General features: G+C 39.4%; 1 protein-coding gene across 5 annotated transcripts in view; it reads left to right on the forward strand.

Annotated features, from left to right (window-relative positions):
• CHD1 (chromodomain helicase DNA binding protein 1) overlaps positions 1 to 20,275 on the forward strand; it is a 79,187-nt gene extending 58,912 nt beyond the window's left edge. For all 5 annotated transcript variants that reach the window (XM_074995284.1, XM_074995282.1, XM_074995283.1 and 2 more), the window contains 10 exons: positions 413 to 563; positions 1,277 to 1,399; positions 1,743 to 1,880; positions 4,471 to 4,734; positions 5,086 to 5,226; positions 7,822 to 8,000; positions 15,505 to 15,601; positions 15,810 to 15,867; positions 17,306 to 17,516; positions 18,650 to 20,275. In XM_074995284.1, the coding sequence (XP_074851385.1) occupies positions 413 to 563; positions 1,277 to 1,399; positions 1,743 to 1,880; positions 4,471 to 4,734; positions 5,086 to 5,226; positions 7,822 to 8,000; positions 15,505 to 15,601; positions 15,810 to 15,867; positions 17,306 to 17,516; positions 18,650 to 19,013 (1,726 nt within the window). In that variant the 3' untranslated portion in view covers positions 19,014 to 20,275. The remainder of the gene's footprint in view (positions 1 to 412; positions 564 to 1,276; positions 1,400 to 1,742; positions 1,881 to 4,470; positions 4,735 to 5,085; positions 5,227 to 7,821; positions 8,001 to 15,504; positions 15,602 to 15,809; positions 15,868 to 17,305; positions 17,517 to 18,649) is intronic.
• Positions 20,276 to 21,191: the final 916 nt, after the last annotated feature.

A 21,191-nucleotide genomic window follows, 5' to 3' on the forward strand; every position in this document is an offset into this window, starting at 1 on the left:
ATGGCAGGGCCTCCTCAAGCATGGATCTTTTGGGTGACCCACTGAGATTCACACCTTTATAGTTATTGTTTTAGGTTGTCTGTAGTGGTTTCACAGGTCACAGTTTCAAGATTTTATTCAGAACTATGTGAGGTTAGAGACTTTAAAATGACTGCTTAGAATGTGATGAATCACATGACTTCAACAACAGTGGTCCCAAACGCAAGCCTTACAGTGCCTTTGTCGTGGTCTTAGTCTGTTTGGTGCACAGCTCATAGAACTAATTTAATTAAACAAAATAAACATTGTTGTAAAATGTTTTTTAAAACCTTAAATGTATTTTAGTTACGTTTTCAGCAAGTCAAAATCCAACCTTTTCTCACCTTTTACATTTTCAGAAATAATATTTGACTCTCTAATTTCTTCCCTCTAGATATGCCATTCCATGCCACACTAAGGCAGCTCATTTTGATATAGATTGGGGCAAAGAGGATGACTCCAATCTTTTAATAGGCATCTATGAATATGGGTATGGCAGTTGGGAAATGATAAAAATGGATCCTGACCTTAGTTTGACACACAAGGTATGTCATGTCATCCAGGTAGTAAGTATATTTTAAATCAATTATGTTTAGTGTTTTAATAGAAATTTGAAATCTCACAAAAATATGTCAAGTGATTTATTGGAACCCCTCTTGTGATCAGCATGGTCATCTTTTTCCCCATTCTTCCATGTCTTTTTGTACAATAATTATATTGTCTTTTTTCAGTCTGTTAGCACTCTCCTCCCTGTTTTCTGTCATTCCGTTTTTATTTTGCCTGTTTCCATTCGTTTATACTCTTGTTTTTGGCTCCCTGTCCCTGATGGCTCCCTTGTCTCATTCCCTCACTAAGTAGAAGCAAGTATGCTGTTTGAGGTGAAAGTCCCATCCATTGGTGTCCATGTGATGCAGGTATCCAGCTTCTCCTAGCTGAATTACATGTTATGAGAGCAGAAACACAAAGCTGGGGCTGGTAACTCTTGTGTTGGTGAGTTGCTTTTGAGACTCCATATATTAGAGTACATTGTGGGAGGGAGCAAATAGTAGAAGGTGAGTTTCAAGAAGTTTTCCAGTCCCTCAGGCACTCTAGCACATTTAGGGTCAGAGCGGATCCCGAATCATGCAACTTTTTCCCCAGCACCAGTGCTTTGCTCCTGTTTCTCTGCTGCTCCATCCTGCTTCTGCTTCTCCATTCAGCCATCTTCCAAATTGGAAATATTAGTGTTATACTTTCTTTTAAATTATTTTCCCCTCAGATTCTACCAGATGATCCAGATAAGAAACCCCAAGCCAAGCAGTTGCAGACCCGTGCAGACTACCTCATTAAATTACTCAATAAAGATCTTGCAAGGAAGGAAGCACAAAGACTTTCTGGTGCAGTAAGTGAAATTTCTTATCTTTGACTGACATAAAATTGTAATCTGCTTGTAAGCAGATCCTCTCTCCCACACCTACCCATACTTTTGACCTTTTAATCAGAGGACGTTTGGCTAGGTCAAATGATTTATGAGACCAAATTATGTAGGACTTTTGTCTTAAGTTTATGTATGCTCTTTGTTGTCAGGCTAGCTCCCTTTCCCATTTCTGATCAAAACAAGTAACTTGTATGTCTGAATGTAATTTAATATAGAAATAAGTCTTTCTGTATGGCTTGCGACAATGAGACATTTCAGTCAGTTGGCAGCAATAAGGTGTGTGTGTGTGTGTGTGTTTTTTATTCAGGGAAACTCAAAGAGGAGGAAGACAAGAACTAAGAAGAATAAAGTGGTAAAACTTGCAAAAGTTAAAGAGGAGGTAAAAAGTGATTCTTCTCCACTACCCTCAGAAAAATCTGAGGATGAGGAAGAGGAAGATAATAAGGTGGGTAATTTTGAAATGTTTTCTGTTTAAAAGAAACATTTCTGTAGTTCTGTTTGTTCCATTTCACTTAAATGGTTTCTTTTACACAGAATAGTTAGAATGGCACTCTCATAGCAAACCATGTTTCACACTTGAGTTTTTCATGTTTTCTGTGATAGCTCTTGTTAATATTATATTCATTAAACATTATGGAGGATTAATCCCTTTAGTTTAATCACAAAAAGCAGCAGCTGTGGCTGTATTCTTACATAATAAAGGCAGTGTCTACAGTAGCCAAAAGCTTTGAAATGGCCATGCAAATGCCATTTCGAAGTGTACTAATGAAGCACGGAAATACATATTCTTTGCCTCATTAGCATGTGGGCGGCCGCAACACTTCAAAGTAGCCGGGGTCCTTTTGAAAAGGAGCCCCATCTGGATGAGCCGCGTCAGTTTTGAAGTCCCCTTATTCCTATCTGCTGATCGGAATAAGGGGACTTGGAAGTAGCTGGGGTCCTTTCAAAAAGCAGCCCCATCTGGACGAGCCGCGCCAATTTCGATGTGCTGCAAAATGGCCATTTCGAAGTTTTTGGCTAGTGTAGACGTAGCCAAAGTGTGATTATAGTCTGAAAAATGATAGTGTGATTTCAAGTTTTTTTTTTTAATTCAGTGTGAAATTTGCTAGAAATGCTAATCTGGCATTAGAGCAGTAGATAAGGCTGTACTGCTGTGCCTAAGGCATCATTACTAGCTGCATTGATTCTTCAGTTGGAACTTCTGACAATTGTGTTGGTGTGCCCACAACCATTTCTAGTACTTGAAACATTTTTACTCAGATGTTCAAATGAGAGTGAATAAATGATAAATAGAGAATAGTTATCTCTATTTATCATTTAGAAAAAACAAGACACAGCAAGGTTAAGTAGCTTATCTCACACACACCTTCCTCATTTCTGCTACTTTGCTGCTGTTTATTTTTAATGTGAACAAACATGTAAACCAATTAAAAATAAACATATTTTATGTTAAAGCCTTGGTAGGCATTTGACAATGTAATGCTTAAACCAATATTAAAAGAAACTAGTGCAAACTTTAGGGGGGATTACTTATTTTAGTTTCAGCCAAGCTTATTTTGCTTTATCTTCACTATGTTAGAAATTGTTTTGAACTAACCTAAATAAGCCACCTTTAAACTGAAATAAGAGCATTATCATACAGTTTGACTAGTTAAAATAATCTAGTTTTTAAAAGGTAGGTTAACTTGGGCCATATCTGTTGTATAAGCCAGGACTACATACAAATACAATAGCAAAAATCGACCAAGGTGTAAAGACAACCAAGATGAATTACTGTAATGATCAATACTTAATTTTAGTTTAAGAATTCATTTGTGAACTCCATTTTGATTACAGAGTAAAACTCTCCGGTCTGACAACATTCGTGGTCCAGCATGATTTTAGTCAGTCATATGTGCACTTATCGTGGGCATGGTCAAGTTTCTCATAGTCCCATAAAGTTTGTATACAGCTAACAATCCTGGTTTTCAGTGTTCTGTGCTGTCATTTAGCTTTAAATTACCCTAAATGTCTTTTAAGAGACCAGAAAGCAGTAGAAGTGTTGGTACTGCTGCTAAGTATAAGCATGTTTTTTTACAGTTTATCTATTTGTTTCCTTGTGACAATACAGTAAAATTATGTAACAACACTAATACTTTGTTATGAATCAGAAAAAAAATTATCAAGGTGAGCAAATTGGAGAACAGAGGGACGGGGGGAGGTCAAGAATTAAATGAAGCCAAGTATTCAAAAGAGCCCCTATAGTGTCCCAGAATATTTGCATCCCGGTTCAAACCACGTGTTAATGTGTCAAATTTGAATATGAAAGAGAGTTCAGCAGTCTCTCTTTCCAAAGCAGAGTGAAAATTCTGAGAGGTGGTAAGACTTCTTTAGGCATAGGCTTAATAGGATGTATTGGTATAGTCATATGTTATGAACCACGATAGCAAGCGGCATTCCATTTATTCACCTCAGTGGAGACCAGTTCACTAAAATATTAACCTCCTGTGGTCTGACATATTCTCTAGTTCGGCACCAGACTAGAAACATTCAGCTTTATATATATATAATCTGTCTAAAAAACCACCAAGACCATTTTCTTAAATCTTTTTTACTTCTTTCAATTAAATTTGATATTTTAGCGTACAGTCAGACTCCTGAATAGCCTCAGAAACTTGACCTGTTGAATTACTTTGAGATTAAAAACTGAGTCCTGAAGCAAAATTATGACTCTTCACTTACATTCCGAGCAAAGGCTCCTCTGAGATTTCCCATTTGATTTTTCTGTTCCCTTCTCAAGACAGCTAAACAATTCAGTTTGTTCCCAGCTAGTGTTGACCAATTCAGTGTTGTCTGTCACATGCCGATTGATTCAAAAGTGTAATTGTTTTTACACAATCGCTTTATAATCTAGCCTGCACTTTATCAGTATTAAAGTTTTTTTTTAAAAAAATCACACTTAAAGTAAGAGTGCTATATTTTTAATCTGTTTCCTGTAACTTTTATAAAGCTAGGAATTGAGTTTGCAATGTGATGCCTATGCTTAAATATTGCAGGATGAGCTCGCTTCAGTGAAACATCCAAATAAAAAAATAAAAGCAGAAAAAGAAAATGATGAGAAATCTGATCCAGATGTTGGTATAAAGAAGGAGGGTGAAGAAAAGAGAGAAACAAAAGGAAAGGAAAATAAGAGGGAACTGAAAAGGGAGAAAAAAGAAAAAGAGGATAAGAAAGAATTAAAGGAAAAAGATATGAAAGAAAAGAAAGACAGCAAAGTAAAGGAGTCCACACAGAAAGACAAAGAAATAAAGGAAGAGAAGGTAATTAGGTTTCAGTGTATTATGTAATACTCAAAAAAAAAAAAAGGTTTGGTTGTGAGGTAGGAAAGCATTTCAGATCACTTCTTTCTCCATTAATGTTACAACAAAACTTTTCTCTTTACTGGTATTTTACTTGCACCACTTTCAGCTAGAAGAGATTGCAAATGGTCATGAAACCTATGTCTTTACTGCCATGTGCTTTAACTGGTTGAAAATGCACGTGGGATAAGATGCTTTCGCACTCCTGTCCCCTCTCTCTGTAGCTGACATCCCTAGGCAAGAACCGAAAGAAAACATATAGATCTAAACTGCAATTTCATTTTCAGATCTATTTCCTTATGTTATTTATAGATAAATGAAGTCAAATCTGACAACAGAGACAAAACCAAGAAAGCTATCCTAGCAGATACTCCAGTTCACATTACTGCAAGTAGTGAGCCGGTTCCTATATCTGAAGAATCTGAAGAACTGGATCAGAAGACATTCAGCGTAGTAAGTTCCTTATTGCTGTGTTACAGCTTATATTTAACATGAAAAGAATAATGTTCTGAATTAAAACTGTTTCTGTTGGCTCAGTTTTAATACCAATGTGCTTAGGCATTGTGGTACTTGAGCAATAAGTTTGTGACAAATTACGGTAAGGTGTCAGAGTACGCGACCCCACTCTTATGCAGCTGACCTTCAGTTCCTACAGTAAACCCTGGAAATGCACGATTTCCAGTTGTGCTTAACTTCCTCTTCCCCCGGCCCTGGCTCAACCTCCCTGGATCCGCATGGCCCCAGCTCAGTCCCCTTCTCCTCCAGGCACAGCTCTGCTCCCTGCCTCCACCCCTGCCTCTGGCTGTAGCTCACCACCCTTCAGGCGCAACTCCGGCTAACCTTCCGGGCCCTGGTTCAACCACACCCGCCAGCTCACCACCCAGGCCAGGTTCTGGCTTTGGCTCACCACCCCTCATGTGTGGGTCTGGTTTAAACCCCCCTGTGGCCCACCTCACAACCCCCGCACACAGCTCTGGCTCAGCTCCACCCCTTGTCCCCTGCAACCTTAACCCACCCCAGGCTTATCTTCCAGTTTCCCACGGCCCCAGGTTTAACCCACCCTCCCCAACTGCCCCCCCCACCCCAAGACTTACCCTTCTGCTGCTTCCCCAGCTGCAGAATATGTGTTCTGCCAGGGGGAAAAGTGGGGCTCCAGCTTATGAGAAATTTGGGTTACGTGAGTGTGTGTGGAATGGAACTCTCACGTAACTCAGGGATCTACTGTGCGTTAGGGGCAACATGCACCCAGTGTAGACTTCGACATCCATACCTGGTTACCAATGTATAGTCTACATCCACTTTTACATTCCACCTGATTTTGGTTCACTGAATCTAAAGTATTCCAAAGTGGTTTAATTCATAGTTGACAATCATAGATGGATAGGTAACAAGAAAATCACTTCTCCCCTTGTTTTTTGTTTTGTTTTGTTTTTTCCTGATAACTACTCTTTGAGTCTTTCAATCAGATTTGCATCCATCTAATAGCATATCAACTATGTCAAAAGCCTTAGAAGAATAAGCTATATCATGCCTGCATTCATCAGGCAAGTAATCCTGTCAAAGAAGGGACTTAGGCTGGTTTAGCACAATTTGTTCTTGACAGAGCTAAGCTGGTTATTGCTTATTCTCTCATTACGCTGTAGGTGTTTACCAAATGTGGAATAAGAGAATTTGTCGAATGCTCTGGTCGAGTGACAATTTGAAAAAAAGAAAAAATTGTATTCTTAAGAAGAAAAAAGATGAAGAGAGTAATCTGGGTGCTTTTAGAACTCAAGGTGCTGAACCCTTTGATAAAGGAGACAAAGTTGTAGTGGAGATCATAGCACGTCTCTTGCAGTTTCTCCAGAAAACCACCTAATATCAACGAATCAGGCAGGAGCTTATCTATATAGTCCTGTTTTTGGCAGTTTCTCATATTCAGCTGCTGAAAGCATCTCTTCCAAGTATCAGATGTTATGTTCGGTCAGGAACATTCCACCTCCACCCCCGCTTTTTTCCTCAACCATTTTCCCTTAACGGTGTCAAGATAGGTACAAGAAGACAGAATTATACTTTTGTTTCCACTTTTTTCTCATTTATTCATAAATAAATGGGTATTGGGGAGGGCAGGATATGGGGACAAGGAAAGCCAGCCTCTTTCACTCTTTTGCTTGCAAGGAGAGTGTGAATTTAGTTTCATGTGTGAATCTCTACCAGCATCTCCTTGGTTCTCTTCATTCATAAGAATCAATCCACTAATTTCTCAAGATTGAGAGAGAGCTTCTGGGATTTTTTTTTTTTTTGACAGGTATAGCACCTTTCCCAACAGAAGAGGAAGAGGAATGCAGGTCCTCTCCTGAGTGGAATCTGACTGTCTCTAGGTGCCAGTTGTTTCAGGAGTCATTTACGCTAGATTTATTGAATAGTAATAGAGAGGTAGCCATGTTAGTTTGTACTCCAACAGAGCAAAACAGCAGAAATATATTTCTTGAAAAACTAACAAAATGATTGGTTCAGTGATGAGTTTTCGTGAGACAGACCCACTTCATCAGATCTGATAAAGTGGGTCTGTCCCACGAAAGCTCATCACCAAATAAATCATTTTGTTAGTCTTTAAAGTGCTACATTTCTAGATTTAATATTTTCATTTATGGTCTTGACACTGAATTTGTAAACAAATTTCTTGAAAGTCATGGGGTGGGTGTGTATATGGGGGTGTGTGTGTGTGTGTGAAGTTGCCAGAAAAGTCATAATAGACGTGAATTATGTGTAACGTCATCTTATGTATATAAAATCCTAGTTCTAAGCAAATTTTGCCTATTAAATTTGTTTGATTTAATGTAATACTATATTGTGTTTTCACATAGATGCTGATTTCAGTGATTTATATTATTTTTCCAAAGGAAGCCTGTAGTAAAAGAATTTTAACAGCTGTGAGACAGAGGCTTGGTGTTTCATTTTGCTTAGAGTAGCATAATCTTTGCATGTGTAGATATCACAGTAGTAAGGGTAGGTTTAGAATTTAGCTTTTCATTTCATCCACCTGACATATATTTTTCTACTTTACAGTGCAAAGAAAGAATGAGGCCTGTCAAAGCAGCACTGAAACAGCTGGACAGACCAGAAAAAGGTCTTTCAGAAAGGGAACAGCTGGAGCATACTAGACAATGTCTAATTAAAATTGGGGATCACATCACTGAATGTCTAAAAGAGTACACAAATCCTGAACAAATTAAACAGTGGAGGAAGTAAGTAACCCTATATTTTTCATGAGTGAAAGGGGGAAACTGTTTCTATTAATGAGCAATTTCTATCCATCTTTATTGGTTTCCAGCTCTCACTGTTTTGTATCTTCTTATGGGTGTTTTAAAATAGCATATGAGAATCTGTAAAGTGGGCAAAAACGTGTAGTGGATTTTTGCCACTACAGAGTCGTGTTCTTCCACATACTGAACTGTGTGTCATGGTTTCAGAGGTAGCCATGTTTGTCTGTTTCAGCAAAAACAACATGGAGTCCACCAGCACCTTTAAAACTGCTAACAGTTCTATTATGGCATAACCTTTTGAGAGTTGCAACTCATTGCATTAGATTCGTGATGGGAAAGGAGAAGAAAGATATAGTAGGGATACAGAGATGGGAATATTACATCAGAGCTAGTTCCGTCAGGGTTGATGTGAATAAGAAGGTGAGAGTGATACTTCTGGTAATGATCAAGCCATTCCAAGTCGCTGTTCAGACTGATTCTGATGATGTCAAATTTTTCCAGTACAGCAGTTTCATGTTGCAGCCTGTTATTGACATTTTTATGCCAGTAATGTGTATCTGCCACATGCACTGGACAAACTAGACTGTCTCTGTGAAACAGAACAAATAGACACAAAGCAAGAACAGTAACAATACAAAACGAGTGGGGCACACAGTTAGATTTGAATGGTGCATTCCTCAAGCGTATGATGCATTTCAACTCTCTAAAACTTTTGCCATAATAGTAACAGAGAAGGAGCTGTGTTAGTCTGTATACTGTCAAAACAAAAAAGCAGTCAAGTAGCACTTTAAAGACTAACAAAATAATTGTGGACAGACCACAAAAGCTCACCTAATAAATTACTTCATTCGTATTTAAAGTGCTACTTGACTGCTTTTTTGTTTTTATGCCATAATAGAACCTCAGGTTTAATAGTGTAATGTAAACTGTAATTTGTCCACTAGGTGGAACTGCCTCCCTGTTTTAAAAGGGACATCTGTTAAGTTCCTGAGTAGTTTCTGAGCGGCCTCTTAGTGACACAGAATTTTTTCCTGTAAAGACTGAAGATGGCATTTAATTTTTCATCTTGATTATTGTATTGTGTATGTTTTGATAGAGAACACTTGTGAAGTTTTACTGTTGTAAATATGCTTAAAGCTGCCATTTTAGGAAATTACTAAAATACATTGTGAAGCTAGATTGTTTTGTCATCAGTGGCTTTACAATGAAATACTAATTTTTTGGCACAATATACTAAGATGTTTTACAGCTATTATCTTTAAAACTTTAAATATAATAGCAAGAGTAGATCAGAACAATATCTGAGTTTGTTTTTGTGCTTAATTATAACCCAATAACTTCACCTGGTCTTTATTATACTTTTAGATAAAAGGTCAGGGTGATATTTTCCATCATTTCACACAAATCTGACCAGATAATAAAAGTCCTGATCCCTTAGGCTACGTTAATTATCTCTGGAAAAAATAAAATCCTGAACTTTGAGAAATATCAGTTAATGGAATGTTTTAATTTATTTAAGGACAAATTTTAGTCTAGAAGTGCTGCTGGGCTTAGTTAATTATTGTATTTAAACATTGTATGAAGCACTTTAGACAAGTATGAAAGCAACATCAATGCTCCAGAAACCATAAAACCTATAGGCAATTATATTCTGTTAAGAAAAAATTATAAACATTCACACTTATTATCATCCATGCTACCTTATCTCCACCCCGTGTATCACTGCCCTAAAATATCAGCAAATATTAAGAAATCTTACCTATCCATAACATGCATGATGGTTACATTAGATTACCTTATATTTAACCATGTAGTGACTGTACAAATTCTGGTTTCTTTTTGGCCATATATAGAGGGCACTGAGGAACAGACTGCAACAATATCTATTTGGACAAACATCATGCTTAAAGCCAGTCGTTCCCTACACAGAATCTTTGAGAAGTGTATGGCCAATTATGCCAGTTTCATTAAATATATCTATTATATGCACTTAAACAAACCTCTCTGTAGTAGTAATAAATCATTTGCAGTTTAGTGTACTGAAGAAATAGGAAACTAAGCGCTGAAGAAGTGTTTTGGAACCCTGTGAAAAGTCAGTGAATGCTCTTTGGTTTGAGTTTTCAGCACTATGCCTGCAAATTTCAAAAGCAGTGAATCATTATGTACAACCGTCAAAGCAAAACCCCCTTTTTAAAAAGGATTCTGACCTCTCCACAGCCCAAGAACTTCAGTTGCACCTCCTTCCTTCCTCCAAATAGTATTAGGCAGATTAGAATAGTTCCACACTTTTGCCACTTCTCCCTCTCTTTCAAATTTTTTTTCAACCATGACAAAGTGGCAGTTTAATGCTTTGACACTGTATATTGTCATCCAGGCTTTTAACATGTAACTGGGGACAGCAGCAAGCACATTTTGCTTTCTTCTTCAAGTTGTGTCCCTGAGGGTGCTCCACTCTGGGTGTCGGTGCATCCTCTCTCAGCTGCTTGGAGATTCTTTGGTAGCTGTCGTTTCCTGTGCCGCACGTGCATAGCAGTGCCTCCTCATGCTATGTGGCACCATGCAGCACAGGCCCCTCTATAGAGAAGGAATGTTCCTCAGCAGCAGACAAGAGTTCTTCTCTCTCTGGGAAAAAACAAACAGTTAGCTAGATTAGTTTACTGTTCTACCCTTGGAGTGAACTAACTATAACAAGTTCATTACCCTTGTTTTAGAAAGAAAAAAAAAAAGTTGTTAGACTAGTTTTAGCTGCTGTGTCATCACCAAGCCACCTTCCCTGGGCTTCAAGCGATGAGCAACATGCACGGAAGCCGTGCCTGCCTCCGATGGCCACGCATCGTGTATTAAGTGCTGGGGTGCAAACTTCAGTGGAAACTGATTTGCTCCTTCCCTCCATGAAAGACTCTCACACAACCATAAGTACATTGGAGATACACACTTCCCCCCTACAAATGGGCTCAGTACTACTCCTACCAGAGGCAGAGAGAGCAGTTCCGGCAGCAGCCTCAGCAGTATCACAATCAGCAGAGGCACAGGCCCCTGCAGCACAAACCACACCGTTGACAACATTGACAGTCTGCCACATCACACCCTCAACAGTTCAAGCAGCAGTTTGGAGGATTTGGTCAGGAGCCCAAGATATATCTTCCCATTCCAGTCATTCCACACTCTAGTCACCAATATTTCCGCCAGTGGGCCTCCATTACATCAGACAAGTGAGTCCTAGTTCTACATGGCCAGTGGTTACGCTGTCCTGTTCATATGTACCCATCCCCCCTACCCTGTCCCTCTTCAGGGACCTTTCTCATGAGAATCCAGTCTGTCAAGAGGTGAGATACCTACTGGGTCTGGGTGTCATAGAGCCGGTGCCAGTGGAGTTTCAAGGCAGGGAGGTTTACTCAATGTACTTCCTAACTCAGTAAAAAGAACAGGGTGGGAGGGGTCAGACACCCATCCTCCCCCCTCCCTCTCTCAACCTCAGGAGGCTCAACAAATGCATCCTCTATTGACATTTTGGTGACCCTTGCAACCATTATTCCAGCAGTGGACAAAGAAGATTGACTCTCGATTGTCAACCTACAAGATGCCTATTTTCATATCACAATTCACCTGGTGCACAGGCGCTTCCTGCATTTTACAGTGGGGTTCCACCATTCTCAATACTGGGTGTTCCCATTTGGGCTTTCGACTGCTTCCAGGGTATTCTCAAAGACTTTTGCGTTCAAGGCCACCCATCTATGATGTCTCGGGGTCGTCATCTTCCTGTACCTGGGTGATGGCCTGATAAAGGGACCTTCATTTCTGGAGGCACTTCAGGTGGTCTGTGTTACAAGAGATCTTCTGCTCAGCCTAGGTTTTCACATAAACTACAAAAAAGTCTTCACTTCAGCCCACTCGGACTCTAGAGTTTATAGTGGCCCGCATAGACACCACCACTGACAAATCCACTGTTCCTCCCCACAGATTTGAAGCTCTTTGCGACCTTATTCAGTGGTGGGGTTGTCTGCCACCATCACGGTTCATGTTTGTCTAAAGCTTCTGGGACACATGGAAGCCAACATGTTTGTGATCAAACTGGCCAGACTTCACATGTGGTATCTCCAATCCAGGCTAGCCATGTGCTATGCCCTGGCTAGGGATACGCTGTCTAAGTCAGTAGCCATACCACCACATGTTCTCATTCTCTCCAGTGGTGAAGGAATCCAGACAACATTCTAACTGGGATGCCATTTCGTCAAGTACCCAACTTCTATTTTTACCCTTACTACAGATGCCTCCCTTTGGGTGCCCTTACAGACCGGGGCAAATGGTCCTTCCCTGAACAAGCACTCCACACAAATATGCTAGAGCTCAGGGTGGTCCAATACACTTGTCAACATTTCCGACAGCACCTCATGCACAGGACTGTGAGTGTAATAATAGACAACACCACCTCCGTGTAATACATCAACTGATCGGATGGGGCTCGGTTTCCATCCCTGTGTGCGGAAGCCCTCAAACTGTGGACCTGATGGCTTGAACACCATGTCACTCCAGTCACCACATACCTGCCTGAGATCCTGAATGTGACCACAGATACCTTCAGCCACTCATTCAGCAACCACCACAAGTGGGAGATAAATACAATGGCCAGCGATCATGTGTTTCACCTAGTGGGCCAGCCTTGCATAGATCTGTTTTCAACCCAGGTCAGTAAGAAGTGTCACCAATACTGCTCCGGAGCAGGTCTGGGAAAACAGTCCCTTGGGGATGCTTTCTCCATCAAAGGGGATGCACCCCTCCTCTGTGCATTCCAACCCCAACCCCTTCCCATGATTCACTGGGCTTGCCTGATCCAAATAGCCCTAGTGTGGCCAAGACAGACACGGTATCCTTACCTTTGCAGGTAGTCTGTAGCAGATCCATATCCCTTTCCTCCCTGTCACAACCTTCTGTCTCAGGACTTTGGCCACAACCTTCACCCAGATCCACTCAGACTGCTTCTCCACACGTGGCTGCTGCATGGCTCCAGGATGCCGAAATCACATGCTCTGCAGGAGTGAAACAGGTTTTGGTTATCAGCAGAGGGGAGTCTACTTGCAAGTCTTATTTCTACAAATGGACGAGAGTCTCCCAGTGGCTGGGTGCGAATCATCCTATGCCGCCTCACACCACTTCCATCCCTGTCCTCCTCGACTAAACGTTGCACCTGCACAAGTGAGGCCTAGCACTCAGTGCTGTCAGGGTACATGCCACAGCTGTGGTGGTGTTCCACCAATAGAAAGACAGCATCTTTTCTCACCCATCCTATCGCTAAAAGACTCTTCATGGTTCTACAAAATACCTTTTCCATCTGTATGTCTTCCGGTCCCTATCTAGGACTTTAACCATGTCCTCAACTAGTAAATGAGGCCACCCTTTGAACTCCTGGCAATGTGTTCCCGGCTTCGCTTGTCAATGAAAGTCTCGTTCCTGCTTGCCATCATGTCAGCCAGGAAGGTTGGGGAGCACACCACTCTTATGGCTGACCCTCCTTACATGGCGTTTACCAAGGATAGGTTCAGGCTCCAGTCTCATCCCAAGTTCTTCCATAGGATTCCCTCTCCTTTTCACATCAGTGAACACATCCGCTTACTTGTCTTCTTCCGGAATCCACAGTCTTCTCCTACAGATGTGGCAGGGCATACCCTGGATGTTTGTCGGGCACTAGCCTTTACATTAATCGCATGAAGCCTTGGTTCAAGTCTCCTCAGCTCTTCCTGCCCTTTGTGGCATGCTCTAGGGGTCATCCTGTTTCATCTCAATGGCTTTCTAAGTGGATCTCAATCTGCATTTATGCCTCTTATGCTCTTCACCAGAAAGATCTTTAGGGTTCTGTCACCACACATTCTACCAGGGCTGTGTCCTCCACCACTTCCTTTCCCGTAAACATACCCTTACACATATACACAAGGCAGTGACGTGGTCTTCCAGCAATGCATTTGCACAGAACTATGCTTTCTTGTCTTCAATTGCTTCCTCCATTCAAGTGGGTCAAGCAGTTCTGTTGACTGTAATTGTCACTGGATTCCAGACCCACCTCCAGAGAGTGACTACTGCTTTAGGGTCCCCAAGGGTAGAGCACCCACGAGGTGGGGGGGATAATAATTCAAGTTGTGTGTCCCCCTGTGGGGGCTCCACTGTCCGCCCTCCGTCCCCTGCTTTGGAATCTTATGCTCTGTTTTCTAGGGTAGAGAAGGAATGGAGGGGCCAACACTGCACATGTGCCAGGTAGCACAAAGACATGCTTCTGCACATGCATGGCATGGGTAACCACAACTATTGAAGAATCTGAGTGCTGGCACAGGGACGTACCAACATCTAGATTGGAGCACCCATGGGGACACATGTCTCGAAGAACCATCATTCGTGCACAAGAACAGTGAGAAATCCTGTGGCACCTTACGAACTAACAGATTTTTTTGGAACATAACCTTTTGTGGGCAAAGACCCACTTCATCAGATATATGTAGTAGAGAGTCTATAAGGTAGCACAGGAGTTCTCATTGTTTTTGTGGATACAAACTAACATGGTTATCTTGATGCACAAGGTAACTTTCTCTTCCCATTGTCTTGAAATAGGGGTCTGAAATTTCAAGGAATTTGTTCCCCATATGAGACCTTTCACCAAACTCTTTATCACCAATTGTTTCCAATATGGACGTGCTTTCAGAAGTGAAATAAGACTCATTTCCCCCAGTACCTTTTGTGATTTTTCACTTGTAAATATTTGTCTGGTTTTAAGGCGGTAGATGCATGACCAAACTTTGAACTCATACGGACACGTCTGATCTGCCTGTGCTGTTTTCAGGAAATTAACATGGAGCACAAAAACCTTGGACTGGGGAAGAAGTCCATCTTAAAATTTACATAATTGAGTAACAGTTTCCATTTTAGAATGGTTTTCCCTGCCCCCGCCAAAAAAAAGAGAGGGAGAGGAGCAATTTTTGATCTTCAAGAAGAGATCTGTGTAGCTCAATAGCTTGTGTCTTTCACCAACAGTTTGGGTTTTTTTGTTCAAGATGTTACACCACCCATCCTGTTTCTCTTAAGTGAACTGAGCACTCAGCTCCTATTGTAAAGTCAGGTCCATTGTACCTTTTAACTAGCAGAGTTTTCATTAATGCCAGTTACCTCTTTGTGGTCATATCCGCATTCTAAAGTAATTATTGCAAATGTGACAGAGCAGTAAAGAAAAATAAGAACAAATAATACATGTGTAACATTTAGTGCTTTATATCTTCAGAACATTGTGCAAAATTGTTTCTTGTACTACTACATATGGTGCCTACTCATGAAATGGGACCTGATTCACCACTGCGATACAATTCCATTAACTTCAATGTAGTTATACCAGTGTGATACTGAAAGATCACATTGGTGAATCGAGCCGATTGTATGCAAAGTAGTATGAAGGAAAACCAGCCTATGCAGGAAGGTTAACCTGTCATTTTTCTTTTTCTGTCTCTAGAAATTTGTGGATCTTTGTTTCAAAGTTTACGGAATTTGATGCTAGAAAGCTGCACAAACTATATAAACATGCAATCAAAAAACGGCAGGAATCTCAGGTAAGAGATTTTTAAGTGTTAAAACTTGTTTTATGAGGGTAAAGTTGTAATGGATTCTGAATTTACCTTGTGCAATGAAAATATCAAAACTAAAGGGTATGTTTGTGTGTGTTAACATCTATCACCTTTTTGCTCAGATGGAATGTTTTAGCACCTAGTATTTGTAATTTTGAGATTTAGCAGTGTCTGTTGTATTTATTTATTTTAGCAACATAATGACCAGAACATCAGCAGCAATGTGAATACGCATGTGATTAGAAATCCAGGTAAGAAGTTCTGCATGATCTTGTGTTTAAATGTTGTAGAGAGAGGAGGGTATTTGAAATGAGATAAACTTTAGTAACTCTGAAATCTTCTTATACTTCCCCTAGCATTATGCCCCAACATGTATGCTTCTGCTCATGAAACTTAGTCAAGCACAAATCCAACCGTGGGTAGTGGTTTTTAACAATAATTTGCTATATAGCAATCCTTTTTTATTAGCACACATTGGAAAATATACGTTTGAGTTGATTTTAAGGAAGCGAGGACTTGATGAGTCTAAGCTAGTTACAGGCTTCAACATGAGACTGGTGTGTGTTTTGGTTTGGGGTTTTTGTTTTATTGTAGTTTTTTAATCAGTATCGTGGATTCCAAAGCCTTCATGTAAAGCAGAGACCAGCAGACTGTGGTATAGGATGCAGTACCCCTTTTTTATTGACAATAACATTATTCCCCCAATCTGATGAGCCACAAAGCAGTATTTCACTTTTTTATTTCCCCTTCACTGTAGCTATCCAATCATTCATGAAGCCATGGTGCTGCTTCCTCTGAATTTGCACTAATATGCCCCTTTTTTCATTAGTTGCACTACTAAGACTTTTGTCCATGCCATGAACATATCTCATCTTGAATACTCTATCTTTCTCTGATCCTCTACCACTCTTCAGAATTTCCCTGGTAAGGGCAATATTACCATCATTGATTTCTCATTGAAACACTTTTAGGTTCCTGTCCTGTAATCAAATTAAACTTTTCATCTGTGCATTCTAGATTCTACAATATCTCTCCACCTCTAGACTCTACTCATCTGCCTATGCACCCCTCAGATTTCTCTCAACCACATGGTTTTTCTCCAATTTTTAGTTTGTTACAAATCATTGTGTTTCTCTCAGGCTACATCTACACGACAGCAATTTCACTAAAGTTTTGGAAGATCTCTTCCGAAAAAACCTTTGAAAGAACACATCCACCCACAAAAAAGTGGAACAAATATCAATCCACTCTTTCCACAGAGAGCGTCCACACAGCCCCCTGTCTTTTGAAAGAACGAGACAGGGATTGAAAAATCCATACCATGAGGACTGCTCTTTTGGAAAAAATACCCCCAGGGCAACTACACTCCCCCCCCCCCCGAAAGAATCTTTTGGAAAAATGCACTCTTCCTCATCTGGGGGAGGAAGAGGGCCATTGGGAAAAGTGCTACGTTCTTTTGGTTTCTTATAGACAGAGCTCATTTTGTGTGTAAACAGTCTGCAGGTTCTTTCAGAAAAGGCCAAGTTTTTTCAAAAGAACTTGCTAGTGTAGACGCAGCCTCATAGTGTTAAGTGTATGAGTTGAAGTGTTGTCCCATACAATAATCCTTTGGTACTTTTCAACTAGAAATTTTATAGTGTATGAAATTCCCTTGCACAGTTCAGTATAGCTTTCTGTTTTATCAAGCAGATGTGGAAAGACTGAAAGAGAATACGAACCATGACGACAGTAGCAGGGACAGTTATTCCTCTGACCGACATTTGTCACAATACCATGATCATCACAAAGACAGACATCAGGGAGACGCTTATAAAAAAAGCGACTCTAGAAAAAGACCCTATTCTGCCTTCAGCAATGGGAAAGACCACAGGGATTGGGATCACTACAAACAGGACAGCAGGTGAATTTTGTCAATAATCCATAAAAATCTTGGTGGGGGATGTTTTATGTTTTATTGTTGGTATTTGTTTCTGGACATTTCTTTAATTGCATTTCATCTAAATGTGTAGTTCACATCAAAATCAAGTTGCAAGTTTGTTAGGTCTTTGGAGATAGGCAACCAATGTGTTTTCACTTTAAAAAAAATTCAGAAACTGAAACTCACACTCAGTTGATTGGAATACTATGCTGTAATTCAAATGTTCGTTCTTCCACACATACCCAATACCATAATGTTTCTCCTGATTTTATCCACAAGGCCACAGATCCTCTGTTCATTTAAATCCCTCATGAAGGGTTTGTGTGAAAGAGAGAGAGAGAGAGAGAGAGATATGAACCCTATTTTGCCAAGATGCAGTTAAGCATCATTTTGAATCTTCAGTTGTGTCAGGATGAAACCATTAAACTGGACACCTCCATCCCCCTCTGCATCCACATATACAAATCTTGTGCATCTGTTGCTTTCCCTAACATCTGTAATCTCCTTTCAGCCTGGACCTTGTCATTTTTTTAAAGAACATCTACCAAATTAGGTGTTCTACTACAAACTTATCATAAATAATATTGTAAGTAAGATTTGAAGTCAGTTCAAGGAATAGAAACTTCTCATGAAAAATGATACTCTGACACTAAAGGAAATAGAGAAGTAGAAGGTGGTAACATAAAACTGGATGGCTGACAGTGGAAATCATAGGCATCAAAATGAAGGAAATTATGGTGGGCAAGAGGCAAAAAGGGTATTCTGATATCAGAAAAGGTAGATGCTCATGTTAATGGAATACAAGTTAGACATCAGTGATCACAGGGCATGAGAGCATGGAAAGAAACATGGTTAACAGGGTCATTAGAATCTCTCTTCATTTTGTAACACTGCCATTTTTTTTAATTGAATTTGGTAAAGTGTATATCTCATCTGGTTTTTTATATCCATGCTTCCTATGACAAATGTACGAATATCTAAATTTCTGAACACCAAAGCATCGTTTTTGTGCATAGTGGAGAATTTAAAAGAATGAGTTTTTGAAGTATTTCTTCTAGATTGACATTTCAACCCTTTTTAAATTACTGTTACCAATAAAGAAATTTATCTTTCAGATACTACAGCGATAATAAACATAGAAAGCTGGATGACCACAGGAGTAGAGATCACAGGTCAAGCCTGGAAGGAAATTTAAAAGACAGTCGGTCTCATTCAGATCACCGTTCCCATTCAGACCATCGGATACACTCAGATCACCGATCCAGTTCAGAGTACAGCCATCATAAATCTTCCAGGGACTATAGGTACCACTCAGACTGGCAGATGGACCATAGAGCTTCCAGTAGTGGCCCTAGGTCACCACTAGATCAGAGGTCTCCTTATGGCTCAAGGTCTCCCTTAGGACACAGATCTCCATTTGAACACTCAGCAGATCACAAAAGTACACCTGAACATACATGGAGTATCCGGAAAACATAACAAAGACTAATATTTTCTGGACCTTCTTTTAGCCATATACAGTAAACTAACACAGTAATTGCCTTACATGACTTGAAAGACATGGACTGGATATTCTATCAGTAGCAGTATTGTTACTTCTTTCCAGGATGCAAGGTCTATTATCCCAACAGAAGAAAAAAAATATTTTTGTATTTAAAGTTTATGCTGCACTGTGCTGCAAATGTTGCAGCACTTTTTTTAAGAAATGGAAGATGTTTACTTTTACAGGGACCTCAACACTGCCCCATTCAGACTGGATCTTATAAAATCTTCATGTCAAAGTGCTTTTAGGCTGAACAGTTTAAATTATGTTTGTAAATGAACTTTTACACACTGACCTGTGATCGTGTTTCAGGAAGGAATGAGGCATTTGGATTTTATTTTGTTTTATTTTCTTAGTAAAGAACTCTCAAGGACCTTGTTCACTTTCCAAAGCTACTTGTTTACATTGTACACTGCGACCACCTTGCCGCTTTTCATCACAAGCTTGAATATTTAAATTCTGTACCAAGAACTGTAAAATAGCCAGGATTTTTCCTGTTTGTGATCAATTGCAATGCCTTTTTACAAAAAAAAAAAAAAAAAAAGCTGTAAATTATTGTAAATTAATTAAATGAGCTTTTTTTCCCTTCTTGAGCTTTTTTTTTTTTTTGACTGTTCCTTTCCTCAACCAACTCAGGCCTTCTTGTCACAAGTATGAAACAAAATCAGTGTTGTACTACACTTTTGAATAAAATATCGTGATGGAATCACTGTTCAGAATGTAAAATTGGGGAAAAGGAACACTTTCCTTTAGTGCTCCTTTTTTGTTGGATTCTGTGTGTGATACACGTTTTGTTTTTCTATTAAAGTGTCCATGTTGTGATTGTTGTAATGAAATGGTGAAAAATATACAGCTAAATTGGGATCTGAAAAAAAAATTAGAAGAATTTGTTTTAAAAGGAAAAGGAGCGAGTTCAATACATGAAACCTTCGGAATCCCTATCAGCCAAAATTTATTGTAAATCTATTTGTTTTCTCTTTGCAGTATAGGCAATAATGTAAAATGTGCTATGCAGCCAGTCAATATTTTAGATTTGAGTGACTTTATTAATAAAAATTGTTGCAATGCACACTGATTGTAAATAGGTAACTTTTATCTGACAAATTAAATTTAAGTAAAGGATATGTGGCCTCTTGTAGTTTTCTGATGCTGTTTTTTATTATGTTACCTTTATCAATTAAATATTACTAAAATCTTCAACCCCCTTAAATGTATATTAATTTTAGTGATTATACCAAATTTCAGAATATTGTGGCAAAATCAGATATTTTAAACTGTATGACAGAAGGAATAATTTAATAAGGTTAAAACCCACTGACTTGTTGGAGTACTTTTAAGTTATATTTTTTAGGATGCTGGGATAGTGTTTGTCTTTTATTTATTTTTTTTTTTTTTTAATTTTCCATGTTATTTCTTTAGGCCATATGTCTAAAACTAGTATCTCAGTTTAGTGAATTTATTTCATGTTTAGTAGTCCCTGTCTGCAATCTGTCTTTGGGGGTTGTTGATTTTTTCTATTATGATAATCATCAGAACAGCAATTATTTTGTGAGGTCACGAATAGGGGATGGTAAGCCCCGAGGGATAATACGTACATGCAATCTAAGACACATCAAAGATCCTGGATGGTTATATGAATATCCTTAATAAAATTTATAATGTAACTTCTCATTTGAAACAAATACAAAGAAATGATAGGTGCTCTTCTGTTGTTAATCCACAATTTGTCAGCTGCCTTTGTTGGAACACAATGAATCTAGGAAAATAAGCTTTCCCCTAAATAATTTTTGATCTAGTTCTGTATAGAGAAAATTATATTACAAAATAAAATAGAAATGATAGATGTGTTTTGACACACAATTTTTCATCCCTAAATTTCAGACTAACGTCAGATAAATTGCTCAGATTTCTCATTCTGGTTTCTAATTGTATAAAATAATCTTTTCAGACATGGGAAAGTTTTAAGTTGAAGGAGAGTTCTTCAGGCATTGACCCACATGGATCTCCCTGTAGGTTTGTGTACCCTGTGCATGCAAACCTAGAATTTCATAGCCACCAGTCTCTGGAAGCCCCATGGTGCCCCCTTACACATCTTCATGCCCCTTGCTGCAAGA

The sequence above is a fragment of the Carettochelys insculpta genome, chromosome 5 (assembly GCF_033958435.1).
Source record: "Carettochelys insculpta isolate YL-2023 chromosome 5, ASM3395843v1, whole genome shotgun sequence".
NCBI classification, from domain to species: Eukaryota; Metazoa; Chordata; order Testudines; family Carettochelyidae; genus Carettochelys; species Carettochelys insculpta.